Genomic DNA, 16514 nt, shown 5'->3' on the forward strand with positions numbered 1-16514 from the left:
ATTTTCAACACTTTAATAAAATCTTTATTTCTTACACAAATTGAAGGTTCATGTTTGAGGGTCGAGAAATTCGTCTTAACGCAAGCTGCGCCTATTTCATCACAATGAACCCTGGTTACCTGGGAAGAGTCGAGCTGCCTGACAACCTGAAATCTCTGTTTCGCCCTGTTGCTATGATGGTCCCTGACTACGACCTTATCACTGAGATCATCCTCTTTTCGGAGGGATTTCGTGATGCTAAGTTGTTTTCGAGAAAGATCGTCAACTTGTATGAGTTAGCAAGCAAACAATTGTCGCAGCAGGTAAGATATTAAGATTTTTAGATTCACGGCTTTATACGTATTGCTTAGTCAAATAAGATTTGGTACGATTGAGATTGCAATTAGTTACAGTTACACGAACCAATATTAAGTTATGTAACCTGTCAGATCAAAATCAAATTTGATTTAGGTAAAGTATATCCAATACGCAGGGCACAGTTATTTGGAAGCGCTTCTTTCTAGCATGAATCGATCTTTTTTCAACACTCACCTGTGTTCCTCTATACTCCATTAAACACGAGTTTTTTAGTAGCTTAGACTAGCTCCTCACAATCACTTCTTCTAATAAAGGCTCCTTAACTTCTAGGTTAAAACTTTATCTGGGTGTTTCATGTGTGTGTTTAATAACTTTTTCCTTTTTAGGATCATTACGATTTTGGAATGCGTTCTATCAAGTCAGTGTTGGTGATGGCTGGCCAGAAGAAAAGAGAAGTGCTAAATGATGTTGGTTCAACTCCAGATGAGGTGGGCGTTCAACATTACGCTTTTTTAATAACACTTACATGTTACGAAAATGTTACAAGTTATATGTTACAAAAACATAAGGCGTGGCTTTTCAGCCTGGTACTCCCAAACAACTGGAGTGCTATAAGGTGGCTATATCAGCTCATACAGCCAATGTCTTGTCACCAGCTGCACTGATGAGACCTTATGGGTCGAACCAGTGTGCAATGTTTGTAGCTTATATACAGATTTGCTATAAAATTTATTGTTACTTTTCATCTACATTTTTTCAAATTAATTTACTTCTTTAGGACGAGATCTCGGAGCAAGAGCGCAGCATCCTCATTCATTCACTGAGGAACGCAAATCTTCCGCGTTTTCTCGCAGAAGACGCTCCACTCTTTAACAACATTATGTCTGATCTCTTTCCTGGTGTTACTCCTCCCAAGATGGATAATCCAACACTCGAGGTAACAAACTATCACAATGTAAATGACCTAACAAAGCCTTAGGATAAACATACATTCATAACTGGGATTAACCCTGAAACGTTCATGCAGACCAGCAATTACGACAACGTCATACATAAATCATGGTACGCCAAAGACCAGATTTAGGCCCTTTTTCGGTTTTTCTAGACCAGCGGTTCCCAAACTTTTCAAAACATTTTGCCTGGTGGACCGTTTGTAATTATTTTGTTATGTTGCGGCCCTATAAAAATCAAAGAATGCTCTGGGAAAAATGCAAAAACCACACCAATGAAAGGAAAAGAAAAACTACCAAATACGGTAGACGTTAAATGAGATGGGTGCACTTGTTTTGCAATTAACTCATCAATGTTTGTTTTGGTTTAGGATAGCGCAACTCTCATGTCGTGTACAACATACAGTCGGTTTCGGTATTTCGCTAAAACCTAATGTTTAAAAGCTTTCTAATATTTTTTTTCTAGTACAGTATAGCATAACAGTACAGATATAATGTTGAAAACATTCGTTAACTAGAGACTAATATAAAGCAAGCATTTCATCCGAGAACAGTTTTATCATTAAATCATATTCATTGCCGTACATTGGGTACCCTCTGAAAATAAAGCAGGGGTGTGCAACAGGCGACCCGCCAAACTATTTCGTGTGGCCCTCACCAACACACTGATTTAGAGAAAAATGCAATTGTTCTGAGAATTCAGCAAACATTTTTACTAGTTTTTGGTAAATCTCCAAAGTTACTATAGCATACATAACTAGTATTAGCTAAACCAGCGTTTTCCAACCAGTTTGCAAGTACTGAACCGAATGTGACGTAATAATTCCCTTTGTCTAGTAAACTATTTTTTGTTGTGAAAGCATGTATTGATGCTTTGGAAGAATTTCAAATTTATCGCACACATGAATAAAATTGTATGGCCCTCGCTTGATGTCCAAAATTGGTTATATGGCCCACCGGCGAAAAATGTTGCACGTCCCTGCTTGAAGGACTAATTCGTCTTGCTGACCCTCTGAAATTGCTGTACGGACCCCAGTTGGTCCGCGGACCCCAGTTTGGGAACCGCTGTTCTAGACTGTGTCTTGCCATAAGGGAATTGTTGTTGGTCGGCTGTTTTGGTATAACACCTTCAATATGCCTAGCGTACTACGATTCAGAAATTAAAACTTTATATATTGGTGGTAACACGAATCGAAGCTTGTTTGCCTTAAAATTAAAGTAAAAAAAAAAATATTTAAATCTACAGAGATGCATTGAAACTGCATTGAGTGACTTAGGATACGAATTATGGCCAAACCAAGTTCAGAAAATCATCCAACTCAACGAACAACTTGCTGTGAGACACGGTGTGATGCTCGTGGGTCCATCTGGTGGCGGGAAGACCACTGTGCGCACTGTCCTCCAGCGGGCGCTCTCGAGCATGTACGCAACTCTGGCTCAATCCAGTCATCACACGGAAGAGGTGAAAAAATTCATGGTTTCAGAGATTCATTTTTCTGCTTTGGTTACTTTATTTTGTATATGTTTGTGCTGGCTATACTGCAGCAATGGCTACTGTTAGAAAATAAAGCCAAATAGCCATGTTTTTTTCACAAAGACTTAGTATTATGTGTTTCCATTTTCTGTTTTGGTTCTAAAGACACAAATATCTAGAGCAGGGCTACTCAATTAGTTTTGTGAAAGGCCTAGATCAGGGGTCGCCAACCTTTACCTCTTAAAGAGCCATTCGAACCAGTTTCACATAGTAAATAAAACACTAGGAGCCACAAAGTCGTAATGAAATATGAAATGCAACTTCATTAGCGTTTTTTACGACAAACTTTTTGTTGTTAGCTAGTTTCTAATTGCGGGGGCGAGGTGCGCGCGTGCTGTGTTATTGTTTATTTGAAAGCTCGTTAATTCTTCTGCTTCTCGTGGCACGTGACCGCTACACATATTATTGGGCACATTGGTAAACCAGCCTTATCAGCAGTAAATGCAAATTAATCTCCCCATGTGGCGTTAAATGTTCCGTTTTCTTCAGACGCTAATTTTTATGACAATTTCAAACAGGTATTGTTGCGCGGGCACACACACTGCAAACCAAAACAGTATTTAACAACTTGCGCGCCGCCAGTTTACTTCTTTTAGTTTCATGATAAGCGCGGCTGTGGCTAATTACTAGAAGCGGTTACGCTATATTTTCGACTTTGTTCCGGCATAATCGTCACAGATTTTGAAATGAAATGTTCCAAACATTTGGTAATTTCAAAACCTGAGCCGCATTAGAGGGATCAAAGAGCCGCATGCGGCTCCGGAGCCGCGGGTTGGCGACCCCTGGCCTAGATAGAAAAGGTAAAAATACCAAAGGTCCAGACACATCTGTAAATAGTGCAACATGTCTTAGCCAACTTTGGTTATAGGTAATGAGGAAAATAGTGGTACAAAATTAACGCATTTCTTCAAGCCAAATGTTTCTGTCAGCAAAACAAAAGCTTGAATTGGGCACTGACCATAAATTAAGTTTTGGCACGACGACATACAAAATACAGTTTATCTAGTTTTGCAGGATTACTTCCTAAGCCCTAAGGAAGTAATTCAAAATTCAGTTATTGCGTCATAGATACAATTGTGCCGAAACAATCGCCGTTTCGTTAATAGTCTATTGGAGTTTGGAAATACTTCATGCTCCTAGCAGTACTCCGAGAATCGCTATGCGGACTCGAGTTAACTGTCGCTACATAGCAACTATCAAGAAATTAACACACAATATAGCGTATGTGGCCGCAATCAAAAGACCGTCGGGGGCCGCCATTGAGTAGCCCTGATCTAGAGAAAAATAAAACTAACAAACAAAAACATTTTACTAAAAACAAAATTGCCAGCGACGTAGAACAAAACGTAGACTTTTATGAGGCAAGCATTTCGACAAAGCAGCTGTCCACATCAAAAACATTTTAGCCGTTTTGTATTCTAACGATGTGAATATAGAAACATTTATTTTGTTTTGATTTTTATTGTAGAGAGGCAGCAGGCGTCGAAAGTTCGTTGAATCTTTTCCAATCAACCCGAAATGTATATCACTGGGCGAGTTGTACGGCTGTACTGATCCCAATACACTGGAATGGGCGGACGGACTTCTGGCATACATCGTGCGAAGGTATTTTTAATGTTGCAAAAAACGATGTTTACTGTTTATAATATTGTTTGCACAGCGTGCATAAGGTTAAATCATTTAAAAAAAGTTCCATTTACTTCAAAATTTCTGCAAAATCTGTTTGTTTTTAGTATTTTATTTTCCAATTTTTTTTTGAAAGCGCCGAAGCACTGCCTTGAGCTTTTTGTCCTGAAAAGAAATACTACAAAGATAGTCATAACCTTTGTCCTAAAACATTTCAGATACGCAAAGGAACTTTCCAATAGTGATTATCAAGGCTCCGATCGCTCCAAATCATCGGTATCCTTTCAAGATTCGACGGTAAAAATTCGACATAACTGGTTTGTCCAAGCAAGTAATCGATATTTAAATTTTTACTGTTTTTTCCAGGCAAGTCGGGACACGCCTGCTAGTATGGCGTCGGACGACACAACATCTACAGCTATGCGACCAATGAAGTAAGCTATTGCTTTTGTTACTTACGGTGCCCTTTTAGGTATGATCAGGTTTATCATGTGGTTGGAATTCGGAAAGATTTGATTTTGTTTTATTTGATTGTTGAAGGTTACAAAATATATTAAATTTAATGACAAATACAACTGTCCAAATAGACGTAAAAACGACATGCGTTTTTTATTCAAACTTTTCGGCAAATGCTTATGTAATCATTAGTGAAATTAAGTTTATTTTTCCACTAGCTTGCAACTGACGAATTTTATTGACTTTTGTTCAAAGAGTAAATGTGACATCATTTTTACTTTCGTCATAAGCTTTGAAAGCCTGATGCCTTACTGATAGGCAACAGCTGTTTTGAAAAAAGATTCTAGCAAAATATTAACCGAAACAGCGTGTTTTGTTTCACATGGTTTGGCAACTCATGCCAACACATATGTTATTTGGAACAGCATGAACATATGTTGGTTTTGCGTTCTGTTTAATTGTTGTTTGCAAAAAAACAAGCATGTCATTAGTTACAAAAACATGCTTCGTTTGCAGGCAAGACGATGCCGATGTTGAATGGAGATGGATAATACTGGATGGACCTGTAGATACAGCCTGGGTTGAAAATCTTAACACAGCATTAGATGACACCAAGACTTTGTGTCTGGCAAATGGTGAAAGAATAAATCTTCCTGAATCGATGAGACTCATGTTTGAAGTCGATACACTGGCTCAGGTGATTTTTATTTTCACTCATTTTTTTGCCGATTGAACCAGCGATTTTGTGGTTCTGTATGTAATGTAGGACATGATTGTGCACAATTAAATGCAATCGATTTAGACATTCACTTCATTTTGTACTTTTTGCACTGTGAAACTTGTCACCATTTGCAATAAAAAAACTACCACAAACAAAACCATTTACCAGTCCGTTAGTAAATTAATCTTTTATTGTTATTAAACATTTATGCGCCATGTACATCCAAATAAACAAACCAGTTCTTATTTTACAATAACCATCCAATAAACAACATATGACGTATGGTCAAACATTAAACTGCTTTTGCCACTTCAAATGGAGTTAAAAAGCATATTTTTTTCAGGCAAGTCCGGCCACCATTAGTAGATGTGCAATGGTTTACATGGACCCTGTTGATCTTGGCTGGAAACCATTTGTGAAATCGTGGATCAACAAACTTCCCAAAGATATGCCGCAATCAGGTACAAATATCGGTTTACCAAATCGAATAATTTCTGCATAACACTGATAAACAACTGTTGTATCTTATATCTCGTTGCCAAGTTAGTTCTGTACAAAACAAATTTACTTTGAATTTGCCTGAAAGTGGAGAAAAAAAAGCCAAACGTTTTACCATTTTTGTTTTACACCGAACCCAAGTTATTAAGTACTATGGTGTCAAACGTTTTTTTGTTTCATTTGCAGGCAAAGATCATCTGTTGGCCTTGTTTAACTTGAGCATCGACGCTGGGTTGCAATTACTCGACAAACGAGTGAAACTTCAACATCTACCAGTCACACATATGTGCGTTGTACAAACACTGTGCAAAATCTTGCAGGCTTTATTGGAATTTATGGAAAAGAATGGTGGCTTTGGGGAACCAGATAAGGTTAGCTTCTTTCAATGGTATTTTTGGCCATTAAGAATAAAGGCAGCAACATGCGTACAATTTAAAGCAGGTGTGCACAATCTGTGGCCGTATTAAATGTGTGTGCAAACGGCTATAAACAAGGTCGCCATCGGCATGGACCCTAAAATAAGGACAGCCGAAACATTAAATTTTCATACGAAACGAAATAAACGTTTTCGAACAAATCTTTGCATTTATGCGAACCATGACATATTACATGCCACATTTTTTTCTTGTTTTTTTTATGATGTCACAAAAACTGTCCAAAAACATGTTTTTGTATGTTTCGCAACACCGGGTGCCAGAGAAAAAAGATAGAAGTTTTGTAATTGTTAAAAATAAGACCAAGCAAGGACTCAAGTCAAAAACAAGAACATTTCTTTCAAACAAGAACAATATTTTTTTCTAAGACATTGCCATTTTTCTAAGACATTGCCATTCAAAATAAGGACAAATCTTAGAAATAAGGACGGTATGGCTACCCTGGCTATAAAGCTACGACTAAAATGCCGCCATGAAATTACCGGATGAAATTGTTAATATCACGATGAAATTGCTGCTATGAAGTTACCACTATACGCATTTGCTGCAAAAAAATATTACGTTGAAAACGCGATGTAATTACAAATTGCTGCGATGTATTTAACATGAATAAAGTGCTGCGATGTAATTACCCCGATAAAATTGCTGCGATTTGATCACCATGATAAAATTAACACCGAATAAGCTAAGATGAAATTACCACGATGAAGATGCCACAATGAAATTACCACAAATAAAATGCAAAGACAAAGATGTAATTAACACGTAGAATTTCTGCGATTTAATTACCACGATGAAACTGTTGCGACGAAATTGGCACTTTAAAATTGCTGCGATGAAATTACTATGATAAACTTTTTTTACAGACTGATGAGCAATCTTCACCTCCGAAACAGGCCAGCAGACCATCAGTGAACAAACCGGCACGGAGCAGTCAGTTTAGTATTGGTCAAAATGAGAACCACAAGGCGAAGTGGTTTTTGGAAATCCACCCCGAACGTCTCTGCATTTTACTTGGCCGTCTTTTCGTCTTCGCTTTCACATGGAGCGTCGGCGGAGTGCTTAATAGGTGCAGAAAAAATAGATAACAAACTTACTATATTTCCACAACTATGAACCAAGTTGTTTTTTCACTTGTTTATCCAAAACTTGCTTGATTGGTAGCTAAATAGGCTTGTTAACGAATGCTCTGCATTAAAGCTAGCTAGCACATAGAGCAGTGGTTCTCAACTCGTGTCAGGCCATGGACCATCAGTTCAATTAAATAAGTTTTGTGGACCGGTCCATTGTTAAATAAGGATAAAAAAATCATCCACAACAAGCATATTAGTTTGAAATATATTCCTTCAATATACAGAGGAGTGTTATCAAACAACTTACAGTTAACAATAAATGGTTGATAAATAAAATAAGCTTTTTTTGATTGATTTTTTTTATACTGAATATTCAACAAATTATATGCAACTAATTTTAATTTATCACCAAAAATATTTGACGTCTTGTGGACCAACAAAAAAGTCATCCACCAGTTAAGAGCCACTGACCTAGTATATCCTTGTTGGCTTACTAACAAGGGTTGTTAAAACAAAGGGCACACCAAAATTTAAACCAATATTGCTAATATTTTTGTATTCAAGCAGGTAAAGTAAGTTTCGACAAAATACCATTAATTTTTTAGGGAGGATGACCAAGAAGACGACTCTCTTATCAGTTCCACGATAATTGGCAGAGACGAGACTTTGATCAACATGAGTTACGATTTTGATCAATTCGTCCACGACACTTTCGAAAAGGACACTCCACTAGGTGTCGCATTTCCTTCGGGCAGCAAATCAGTCTTCTCTTATTTTATTGATATCCAGGTATTGTGCATATTGTGACTTATGGACGTTAAAACTTCTTGAACAAGCGGTGTGGGCTTTAAAAGTAATTCTGCATGGAAGCGTACTTGGTAAAATAACGTATTGTTTTAGTTAAGCAACACGCTATTGGACTACCCATCATATAATTTCAATTCTTGTGATAGTATAATGCTGAACCCGAACAAATAAATTACAGTAATTATCTACATAATATTTTCCACTTTTGATGTTTGGAATGACGCTTTAAATCAGTGGTTCCTTTTTCATTTTTTTTCATATTTTTTTCAAAACGGTCCCTTTGCCATTATTTTGAGGGCTCGCGGTCCTCAAGCCTGAATGTGTATTTCATAAAAACAAAAGTTGATTGCAAGATTTTAGCTAGTTATGCAAAATTGCGCATAAAAATCATCCAAAGACAGCATGTGACATCGCAAATAGGACAAAAAACATTACGATTGTGCACGGACAATTGCATTTTTGATAGTTGTCATTCAATAAAGGCTATTGTTTAGCAATGGAGACAGTTGATTCTCAATTCTACTCTGATTTAAACTTATTTAGTGGCACAAACTGACGCCAAATAAGATTATAGAATTACTTCAACCGCTTCACGGTCCCCCCAAAATTGCCTCACGGACCCCTAAAGGACCGCGGACCCCAGTTTGGGAACCGCTGCTTTAAATGAATAACACGCCATGAAAATCGGAATATGTTTGCGTTCTATCCTAAACATTGTTTGAACCTTTGCTCGTATTAATTGTTTTGTCAGTTTTTATTTACTGAAACCTGCCCTAAAATATATCGCTTTTATACTTGTAATATTGTTTTTGATAGTATGTGTTCACACTTTACAAGTTCTCTGACTTTTGATCAAGCCTGTAACGATATTTTAGCACAACACTCGATCATTTTAGATACTGGCAATTTTATAAACATTCAACCAAGGCCAAATTCGTATCTTTCTTACACTATGAGAATGTTTTACAGACTGGTCGCTTTGTTCCCTGGGACGACTTGGTTCCCAGCACACGAACTTTGATTGAACGAGGTCTGACGTATACACTGGTGAGCAGCAGCACAGCTCTTGTATCTGATCAGCGCAAGTCAGCAGCCAATGACACGTCATCAACACTCGTACCTACAACTGACACTGTAAGTTTGTTTTCCAGTAAAGCTAAAAAATTTGTGACAAAAAGATTGTGATAATTTAAGTGAATTATGCTATTAAGGGAAATATGCGATAAAGTGATTTATGCTATTAAGTGAAATATGCGATTAAATGAGTCATGCTATTAAGTGAATTATGCTATTAAGTGAATTATGCTATTAAGTGAATTATTCTATTAGGTGAAATAAGTGAATTATGCGATTAACTGAATTATGCGATTAACTGAATTATGCTATTAAGTGATTTATGCTATTAAGTGAATTATGCTATTAAGTGAACTATGCGATTAAGTGATTTATGCTATTAAGTGAAATATGCTATTAAGTGAACTATGCGATTAAGTGATTTATGCTATTAAGTGAATTATGCTATTAAGTGATTTATGCTATTAAGTGAAATATGCTATTAGGTGAATTATGCTATTAAGTGAATTATTCTATTAAGTGATTTATGCTATTAAGTGAAATATGCGATTAAGTGAACTATGCGATTAAGTGAATTATGCTATTAAGTGAATTATGCTATTAAGTGAATTATGCTATTAAGTGAATTATGCGATTAACTGAATTATGCTATTAAGTGATTTATGCTATTAAGTGAATTATGCTATTAAGTGAACTATGCGATTAAGTGATTTATGCTATTAAGTGAAATATGCTATTAAGTGAACTATGCGATTAAGTGATTTATGCTATTAAGTGAATTATACTATTAAGTGATTTATGCTATTAAGTGAAATATGCTATTAGGTGAATTATGCTATTAAGTGAATTATGCGATTAAGTGATTTATGCTATTAAGTGAAATATGCGATTAAGTGAACTATGCGATTAAGTGAATTATGCTATTAAGTGAATTATGCTATTAAGTGAATTATGCTATTAAGTGAATTATGCGATTAACTGAATTATGCTATTAAGTGATTTATGCTATTAAGTGAATTATGCTATTAAGTGAACTATGCGATTAAGTGATTTATGCTATTAAGTGAATTATTCTATTAAGTGATTTATGCTATTAAGTGAAATATGCGATTAAGTGAACTATGCGATTAAGTGAATTATGCTATTAAGTGAATTATGCTATTAAGTGAATTATGCTATTAAGTGAATTATGCGATTAACTGAATTATGCTATTAAGTGATTTATGCTATTAAGTGAATTATGCTATTAAGTGAACTATGCGATTAAGTGAAATATGCTATTAAGTGAAATATGCTATTAAGTGAATTATGCTATCAAGTGAACTATGCGATTAAGTGATTTATGCTATTAAGTGAAATATGCTATTAAGTGAACTATGCGATTAAGTGATTTATGCTATTAAGTGAATTATGCTATTAAGTGATTTATGCTATTAAGTGAATTATGCTATTAAGTGATTTATGCTATTAAGTGAATTATGCTATTAAGTGAATTATGCTATTAAGTGAATTATGCGATTAACTGAATTATGCTATTAAGTGATTTATGCTATTAAGTGAATTATGCTATTAAGTGAACTATGCGATTAAGTGATTTATGCTATTAAGTGAAATATGCTATTAAGTGAACTATGCGATTAAGTGATTGATGCTATTAAGTGAATTATGCTATTAAGTGAAATATGCTATTAAGTGAAATATGCTATTAGGTGATTTATGCTATTAAGTGAATTATGCTATTAAGTGATTTATGCTATTAAGTGAAATATGCGATTAAGTGAACTATGCGATTAAGTGAACTATGCAATTAAGTGATTTATGCTATTAAGTGAAATATGCTATTAGGTGAATTATGCTATTAAGTGAATTATTCTATTAGGTGAAATAAGTGATTAAATGAGTCATGCTATTAAGTGAAATATGTGATTAAGTGAAATATGCGATTAAGTGAAATATGCTATTAAGTGAAATATGCTATGAAGTGAAATATGCTATTAAGTGAATTATGCGATTAAGTGAAATAAGTGAATTATGCTATTAGGTGAAATAAGTGAATTATGCAATTAAGTGAAATATGCGATTAAGTGAACTATGCAATTAAGTGAAATATGCTATTAAGTGAAATATGCTATTAAGTAAATTATGTGATTAAGTGAACTATGCAATTAAGTGAAATATGCTATTAAGTGAAATATGCGATTAAGTGAACTATGCGATTAAGTCAATTATGCGATAAAGTGAACTATGCGATTAAGTGAATTATGCTATTAAGTGAAATATGCTATTAAGTGTATTATGCTATTAAGTTAAATATGCGATTAAGTGTATTATGCTATTAAGTGAAATATGTGATAAGTGAATTTTGCTATTAAGTGAATTATGCGATAAAGTGAACTATGCGATTAAGTGAATTATGCTATTAAGTGAATGATGCGATTAAGTGAAATATGCTATTAAGTGAAATATGCGATTAAGTGAACTATTCTATGAAGTAAATTATGCTATTAAGTGAAATATGCGATAAAGTGAACTATGCGATTAAGTGAATTATGCTATTAAGTGAAATATGCGATTAAAAAAAAAATGTACTACCACTTAAATTTGATTTTTTTGTTTTCTGATTGATACCTCTGTACGAAATAAGATGAAGTGGAGGTTTTTATTTTGATGTTTTGACTAAATTGTTCAGGTAAATTCGAACTTTTTGCCTTGTTGAGTGGCTGTATGTCAAACATAATCTGTCGATTACGTACATTAAATATAAATGCACGTAAAGGCCATTCAGTCAAAGCATCATGTACTTTTTAAACAGCATTTTCGTATAATATATATGAATAATGTAGTGTATATGTAAACATCATCTTTATGTGTAGTTTACTCAACAAAAACAGAAAAATTTTTGTTGTTGCAGATTCGATATTCATTCCTGACAGCTTTACTTCTTCTCAACAAATGTCCAGTATTGTTAACTGGCGACAGTGGAGTTGGAAAAACTGCTTTGCTACAGGTAACTTTTAATTGTGTCTCTAAAATTACTTTTGTTTGTACAGAGTTTGTTGAATTTGTCTGTTCATCTCAGAAGGACACTTTTTTGCAATAATTCTGCCTCTGTGCAAGTCGTATGTTTGCCCGTAGCATATTGAGAACAACACAGTCCCTTGTACTGATGATGATAACAACAACTGGGATTATTGATTTACGTTCCGCGCACACATTGGGCAGTTGTATTTTTGTTCAAGTTACTTTTACGTCTGTGTCTAGTGTTTTAATATTTTGACTTCAATGTTAAATAACCAATGTGCAGCATCAGTAATTCTTTTGTCTCTATCTGTTTAGAACATTTTAGGAAAACTGAACACAGTTGGTGGGACGAGAACAGACCCAGGCACAATCCTAGGTGACGTTTTTCACAGCGCCGAGAAAACATCATCGATTTTACAAAACATCGTCAACCTGGGGATTGTGACCAGCCAGCACCAGCAGGATACTTTGGCGTCACATGGTTTTGAGATGGAGGATATTCCAGGAAAGATGACGCAGCCAGGTTTGATGAAATTTTTTCTTTATGGTCCAGAAAAAATGCGGTTGTATCCAATGATTCTCCTTTTAGTCCCCCTCGTTGTGATATGCTCTACCAGTATTGCTGATCTATGCCTTCTGATTCTTTGTACTGGCGTTTCGTTCTATTTAGGTCACCGTAATCAGTTACATAATGCTTAAATAGGCAGTAAACTTTATGACGCAGAAAATAATTAAAATAAACCGGGGAAAAAAGTCCTTTGTTATCTTTGTCATATTCCACTGCTGTCTTAAACTTCTTATATGCAAGAGCTAGCTGTTAGCGTAAATGCACGCTTTGTACTCATTTTTTTGTTGCGAAGATCCCATGTTCAATTGTTACAAAATCTAACAACTCTATTTGCAAATTTGTTAGGAATAGCAACAAAGGCGAAGACCGGTGATCTTGTCATCAACACGATTCAATTTAGTGCTTTGACCCAACCTTCTTCATGTCAGGTATAATTAAAGAACTTGATTGCTTTGTTAAAGTTCTGACAGGCAAAAGATTTTAGTTTAATTTATATTTTCAACTATTTGCTCTTTTTTAGTTACTAATATTAGTTTATGTGACACATAATTCTTGTCCGGTGTCTTTGTAAAGTTCTACTGGTCGATTTTAGTGAACAATTTACCCAAATCTAGTTTTAAATAGCCTTGTGCAAAATTGTGTGAGTAAATTTATAGATTAAACGTAAAAGGTGCGTAAAATGTGGTTAAACGCATGAATTGTGTGTTCTATTGGCTTAAACTGGTGGATTGCCAGCAAAGGAGTGAATTCGCGCTTAATAAATACACCTATGACTCCATAACTGTGTCATATATGTTATAATTTCAAAGGCTCAAATCCATAACAAGTTGGTGAAACGGTCACGAGATTCAGTGGGACCTCCTCGCGGTAAGAAGGCGGTCGCATTTGTAAATGACATCAACATGCCGTCCAAGGATAAGCATGGATCGCAACCACCACTCGAACTACTCAGGTTTGAAACAAAACAATAAAGTGACTTTCAACTACCCGAATCTAAGAGTTACATGAAAGAACAAATTGTATAGTTTTAATTGACAAAAATTGCCGAACTTTTAAGTTATAGATTTAGTTAAACTTTTGATTCGTGTTTGTTTGGTACAGAATACAGGCACAGTTCATTGCTCCAATAAAAACACAAATAATAATCACGTTTGTTTTTGTTTACTCTTCAGGCAATTTCTTGATCTCGGCGGATTTTATGACGTCAAACGATTATCGTGGAAGAGCATCGTTGACGTCACACTTGCCGCCACTGCAGCGCCGCCTGGTGGTGGAAGAAGCATAATGAGTGCGAGATTTCTCAAACACTTTACAGTATTTGCTTTGCCACAGCCCTCAACGCGTTCTCTGCAGCATATTTACCAGGTCTAAATGTTTTTTATGTTAATTGTCACGATCTGACATGTTAATTGTTTAAAAAAATGTCCTTAGCCGAGTGTGTACACAACAAATGGTCAGTACAACGTACATGATATGTAAACGCACTTACGATTCACAGTTACGTAGAATTTGTATCCTTAACCTGCACCAATGCGCATGTCTTTTACAAGCTGTGTTTTTGATAGTTTATTTGTTTTGTGTTCAGAAATATTTTAATTTTGCAATATAATTTCGTCACAACACTTAAATTGTGGTTAAAATTTAACCCATATTAAGAAATCTAGAATGCTGTTTTTTTTTCACACGTATTCAGGTTCAACTGGGACATTTTCTCGAGAATCGGGATTTCATGCCCGAGGTAAAGGAATGTTGTAACCTGGTGGTTAGCGCATCGATCGCTGTGTATTACAAGATGTGCAATGCTATGCTTCCCACACCTGACAAATCTCACTACACCTTCAACCTCAGAGACCTGTCAGCTGTTATGCAGGGAATACTACAGGTAGACTTAAAATTAGATTCTCATTTAAGCCGGTTTTGAAAAGCTTCCTAGCCCCAGCTGTAAAGCTCCTGCTCTAGTTTAGGAGTTCTCACCGGGATTAAATTTAACACAATTTTAGGGAGAATTAGGCAAGCAAAAGATTTGCTGAGTTTGTGTGTCAAGAAACTTTGTAATTTTTTAACTACGAAAATTGTTGAGAGATAACAAGAGAAAGACCTTACCTTTTCCCGGTTAAATATACCGTCGACTTTTATAATATTTCAAATAGTGTTTCGAATTTTTTTGTGTTTGTTGTAGGCTGATGAATCAGTGATAGTATCACGCGAGACTACCGCTTATCTTTTCGCTCACGAAGCATCACGGGTGTTTCACGACCGGCTCACGGACACGCGTGATCGCGCAGCATTTCATCAATTTCTCTCCGACGATCTTCACAACTACTTCAAGGTTTTAAAAATTTAATTGAAATATGACTGCAGTTAAAAAAATATTATTTTTTAAGTATTTTTTAAAGCTATTTGCAGTTAAACTGCAACTGTAATGTTCATACGGATTTGTACATTTACTTAAAAATCGTTGACTGGCCCATATTGTACTAAAAGCGACATGCCTTTGTTTTATTATACGATATAGCTCTTGACTTTTTTCCTTTAATATATTCAAACCCAGTTTGTAACTGTCATTTTTTTAAATCTTTTAATGTTAACTTTGAGGATAATTTTTTTTTCTAACTTTCAAGCTTTTGTTTGTAGGTGACGATCCCACCAGAAACTTTGCTTCGAAAACCGATAATTTTTGGTGACTTTCTTGACATGAACGCTCCAACAGCAAATCGTGTTTATCGAAGTCTCCCTTCCCATAATGTTTTAACCACACTCCTGGAGGAATATTATATGAGAATCAGGTATACCACTAATTACCGAATTGCTTCTCAAAGAACAAGTTTATTATTTGTGGAAAAAATGGAAATTGTTTCCCCCTAAAACAGGGGTCTTCAACCTTTTTGGCGCAATCGCCACTCAAAATCGCCCCCCTATGAGATTGTTATTTGTATGAAAGTTTTTTGAGCAGATGTGAGCGGTTAGATTTACCTAGCAACACGAAAGCTTCAGTTAACAAATAATTTAATTGCAACACGCCAACTCCATTTCACGCAATTCTTTAAAAAAAAAGAAAAATCTGTTCAATCATAGACAAACAATATGACGATTATGCGCAAACAGTTGACTTCTTTTGTTGAAAACAATGGGGCATTACTCAGTAGAGGAGAATCGTAATTGATAGAAATACTTCGCAGTTTTGGAAGCGCTTGTGTAGACCTATAGGAAACGTGAAAGCGAAACAAGTGTGAGGTAAAGCTCGTTGCCGATGTATTTAAAAGTATGGCCTGTCACCGTACAAAGCCTCAATATAGTCTCCCCTGTGGCTAATTAAATGCCCAACCTTGCTTTCGAGATCAAAAAAGTACAAACAATCCCCAGTAAACACAATGTATTCAGTTAGCAGCATGTATATACCGATGCGTCCTTTGTCCCTGGTGTTTGTTTGCAAGGCGAATTATGTCTGCTTGTAA

The 16514-nt window shown here is 35.5% G+C and overlaps 1 protein-coding gene across 1 annotated transcript in view; it reads left to right on the plus strand.

Moving 5' to 3' along the window:
• The window catches only part of LOC145237697 (dynein axonemal heavy chain 6-like), a 160618-nt gene that overhangs the window by 18633 nt on the left and 125471 nt on the right, over positions 1 to 16514 (plus strand). Inside the window, exons 28-48 of the mRNA XM_080100662.1 lie at positions 47 to 302; positions 684 to 785; positions 1076 to 1234; positions 2494 to 2709; positions 4250 to 4386; positions 4626 to 4704; positions 4774 to 4841; positions 5380 to 5560; positions 5928 to 6045; positions 6269 to 6453; positions 7383 to 7585; positions 8195 to 8378; positions 9366 to 9530; positions 12382 to 12477; positions 12807 to 13014; positions 13405 to 13487; positions 13869 to 14011; positions 14232 to 14424; positions 14753 to 14941; positions 15239 to 15388; positions 15694 to 15845. Coding sequence (XP_079956788.1) covers positions 47 to 302; positions 684 to 785; positions 1076 to 1234; positions 2494 to 2709; positions 4250 to 4386; positions 4626 to 4704; positions 4774 to 4841; positions 5380 to 5560; positions 5928 to 6045; positions 6269 to 6453; positions 7383 to 7585; positions 8195 to 8378; positions 9366 to 9530; positions 12382 to 12477; positions 12807 to 13014; positions 13405 to 13487; positions 13869 to 14011; positions 14232 to 14424; positions 14753 to 14941; positions 15239 to 15388; positions 15694 to 15845 — 3267 coding nt within the window. The remainder of the gene's footprint in view (positions 1 to 46; positions 303 to 683; positions 786 to 1075; positions 1235 to 2493; positions 2710 to 4249; positions 4387 to 4625; positions 4705 to 4773; positions 4842 to 5379; positions 5561 to 5927; positions 6046 to 6268; positions 6454 to 7382; positions 7586 to 8194; positions 8379 to 9365; positions 9531 to 12381; positions 12478 to 12806; positions 13015 to 13404; positions 13488 to 13868; positions 14012 to 14231; positions 14425 to 14752; positions 14942 to 15238; positions 15389 to 15693; positions 15846 to 16514) is intronic.

This window comes from Phallusia mammillata, chromosome 7 (assembly GCF_965637545.1).
Source record: "Phallusia mammillata chromosome 7, kaPhaMamm4.hap1.1, whole genome shotgun sequence".
Classification (NCBI taxonomy): Eukaryota; Metazoa; Chordata; class Ascidiacea; order Phlebobranchia; family Ascidiidae; genus Phallusia; species Phallusia mammillata.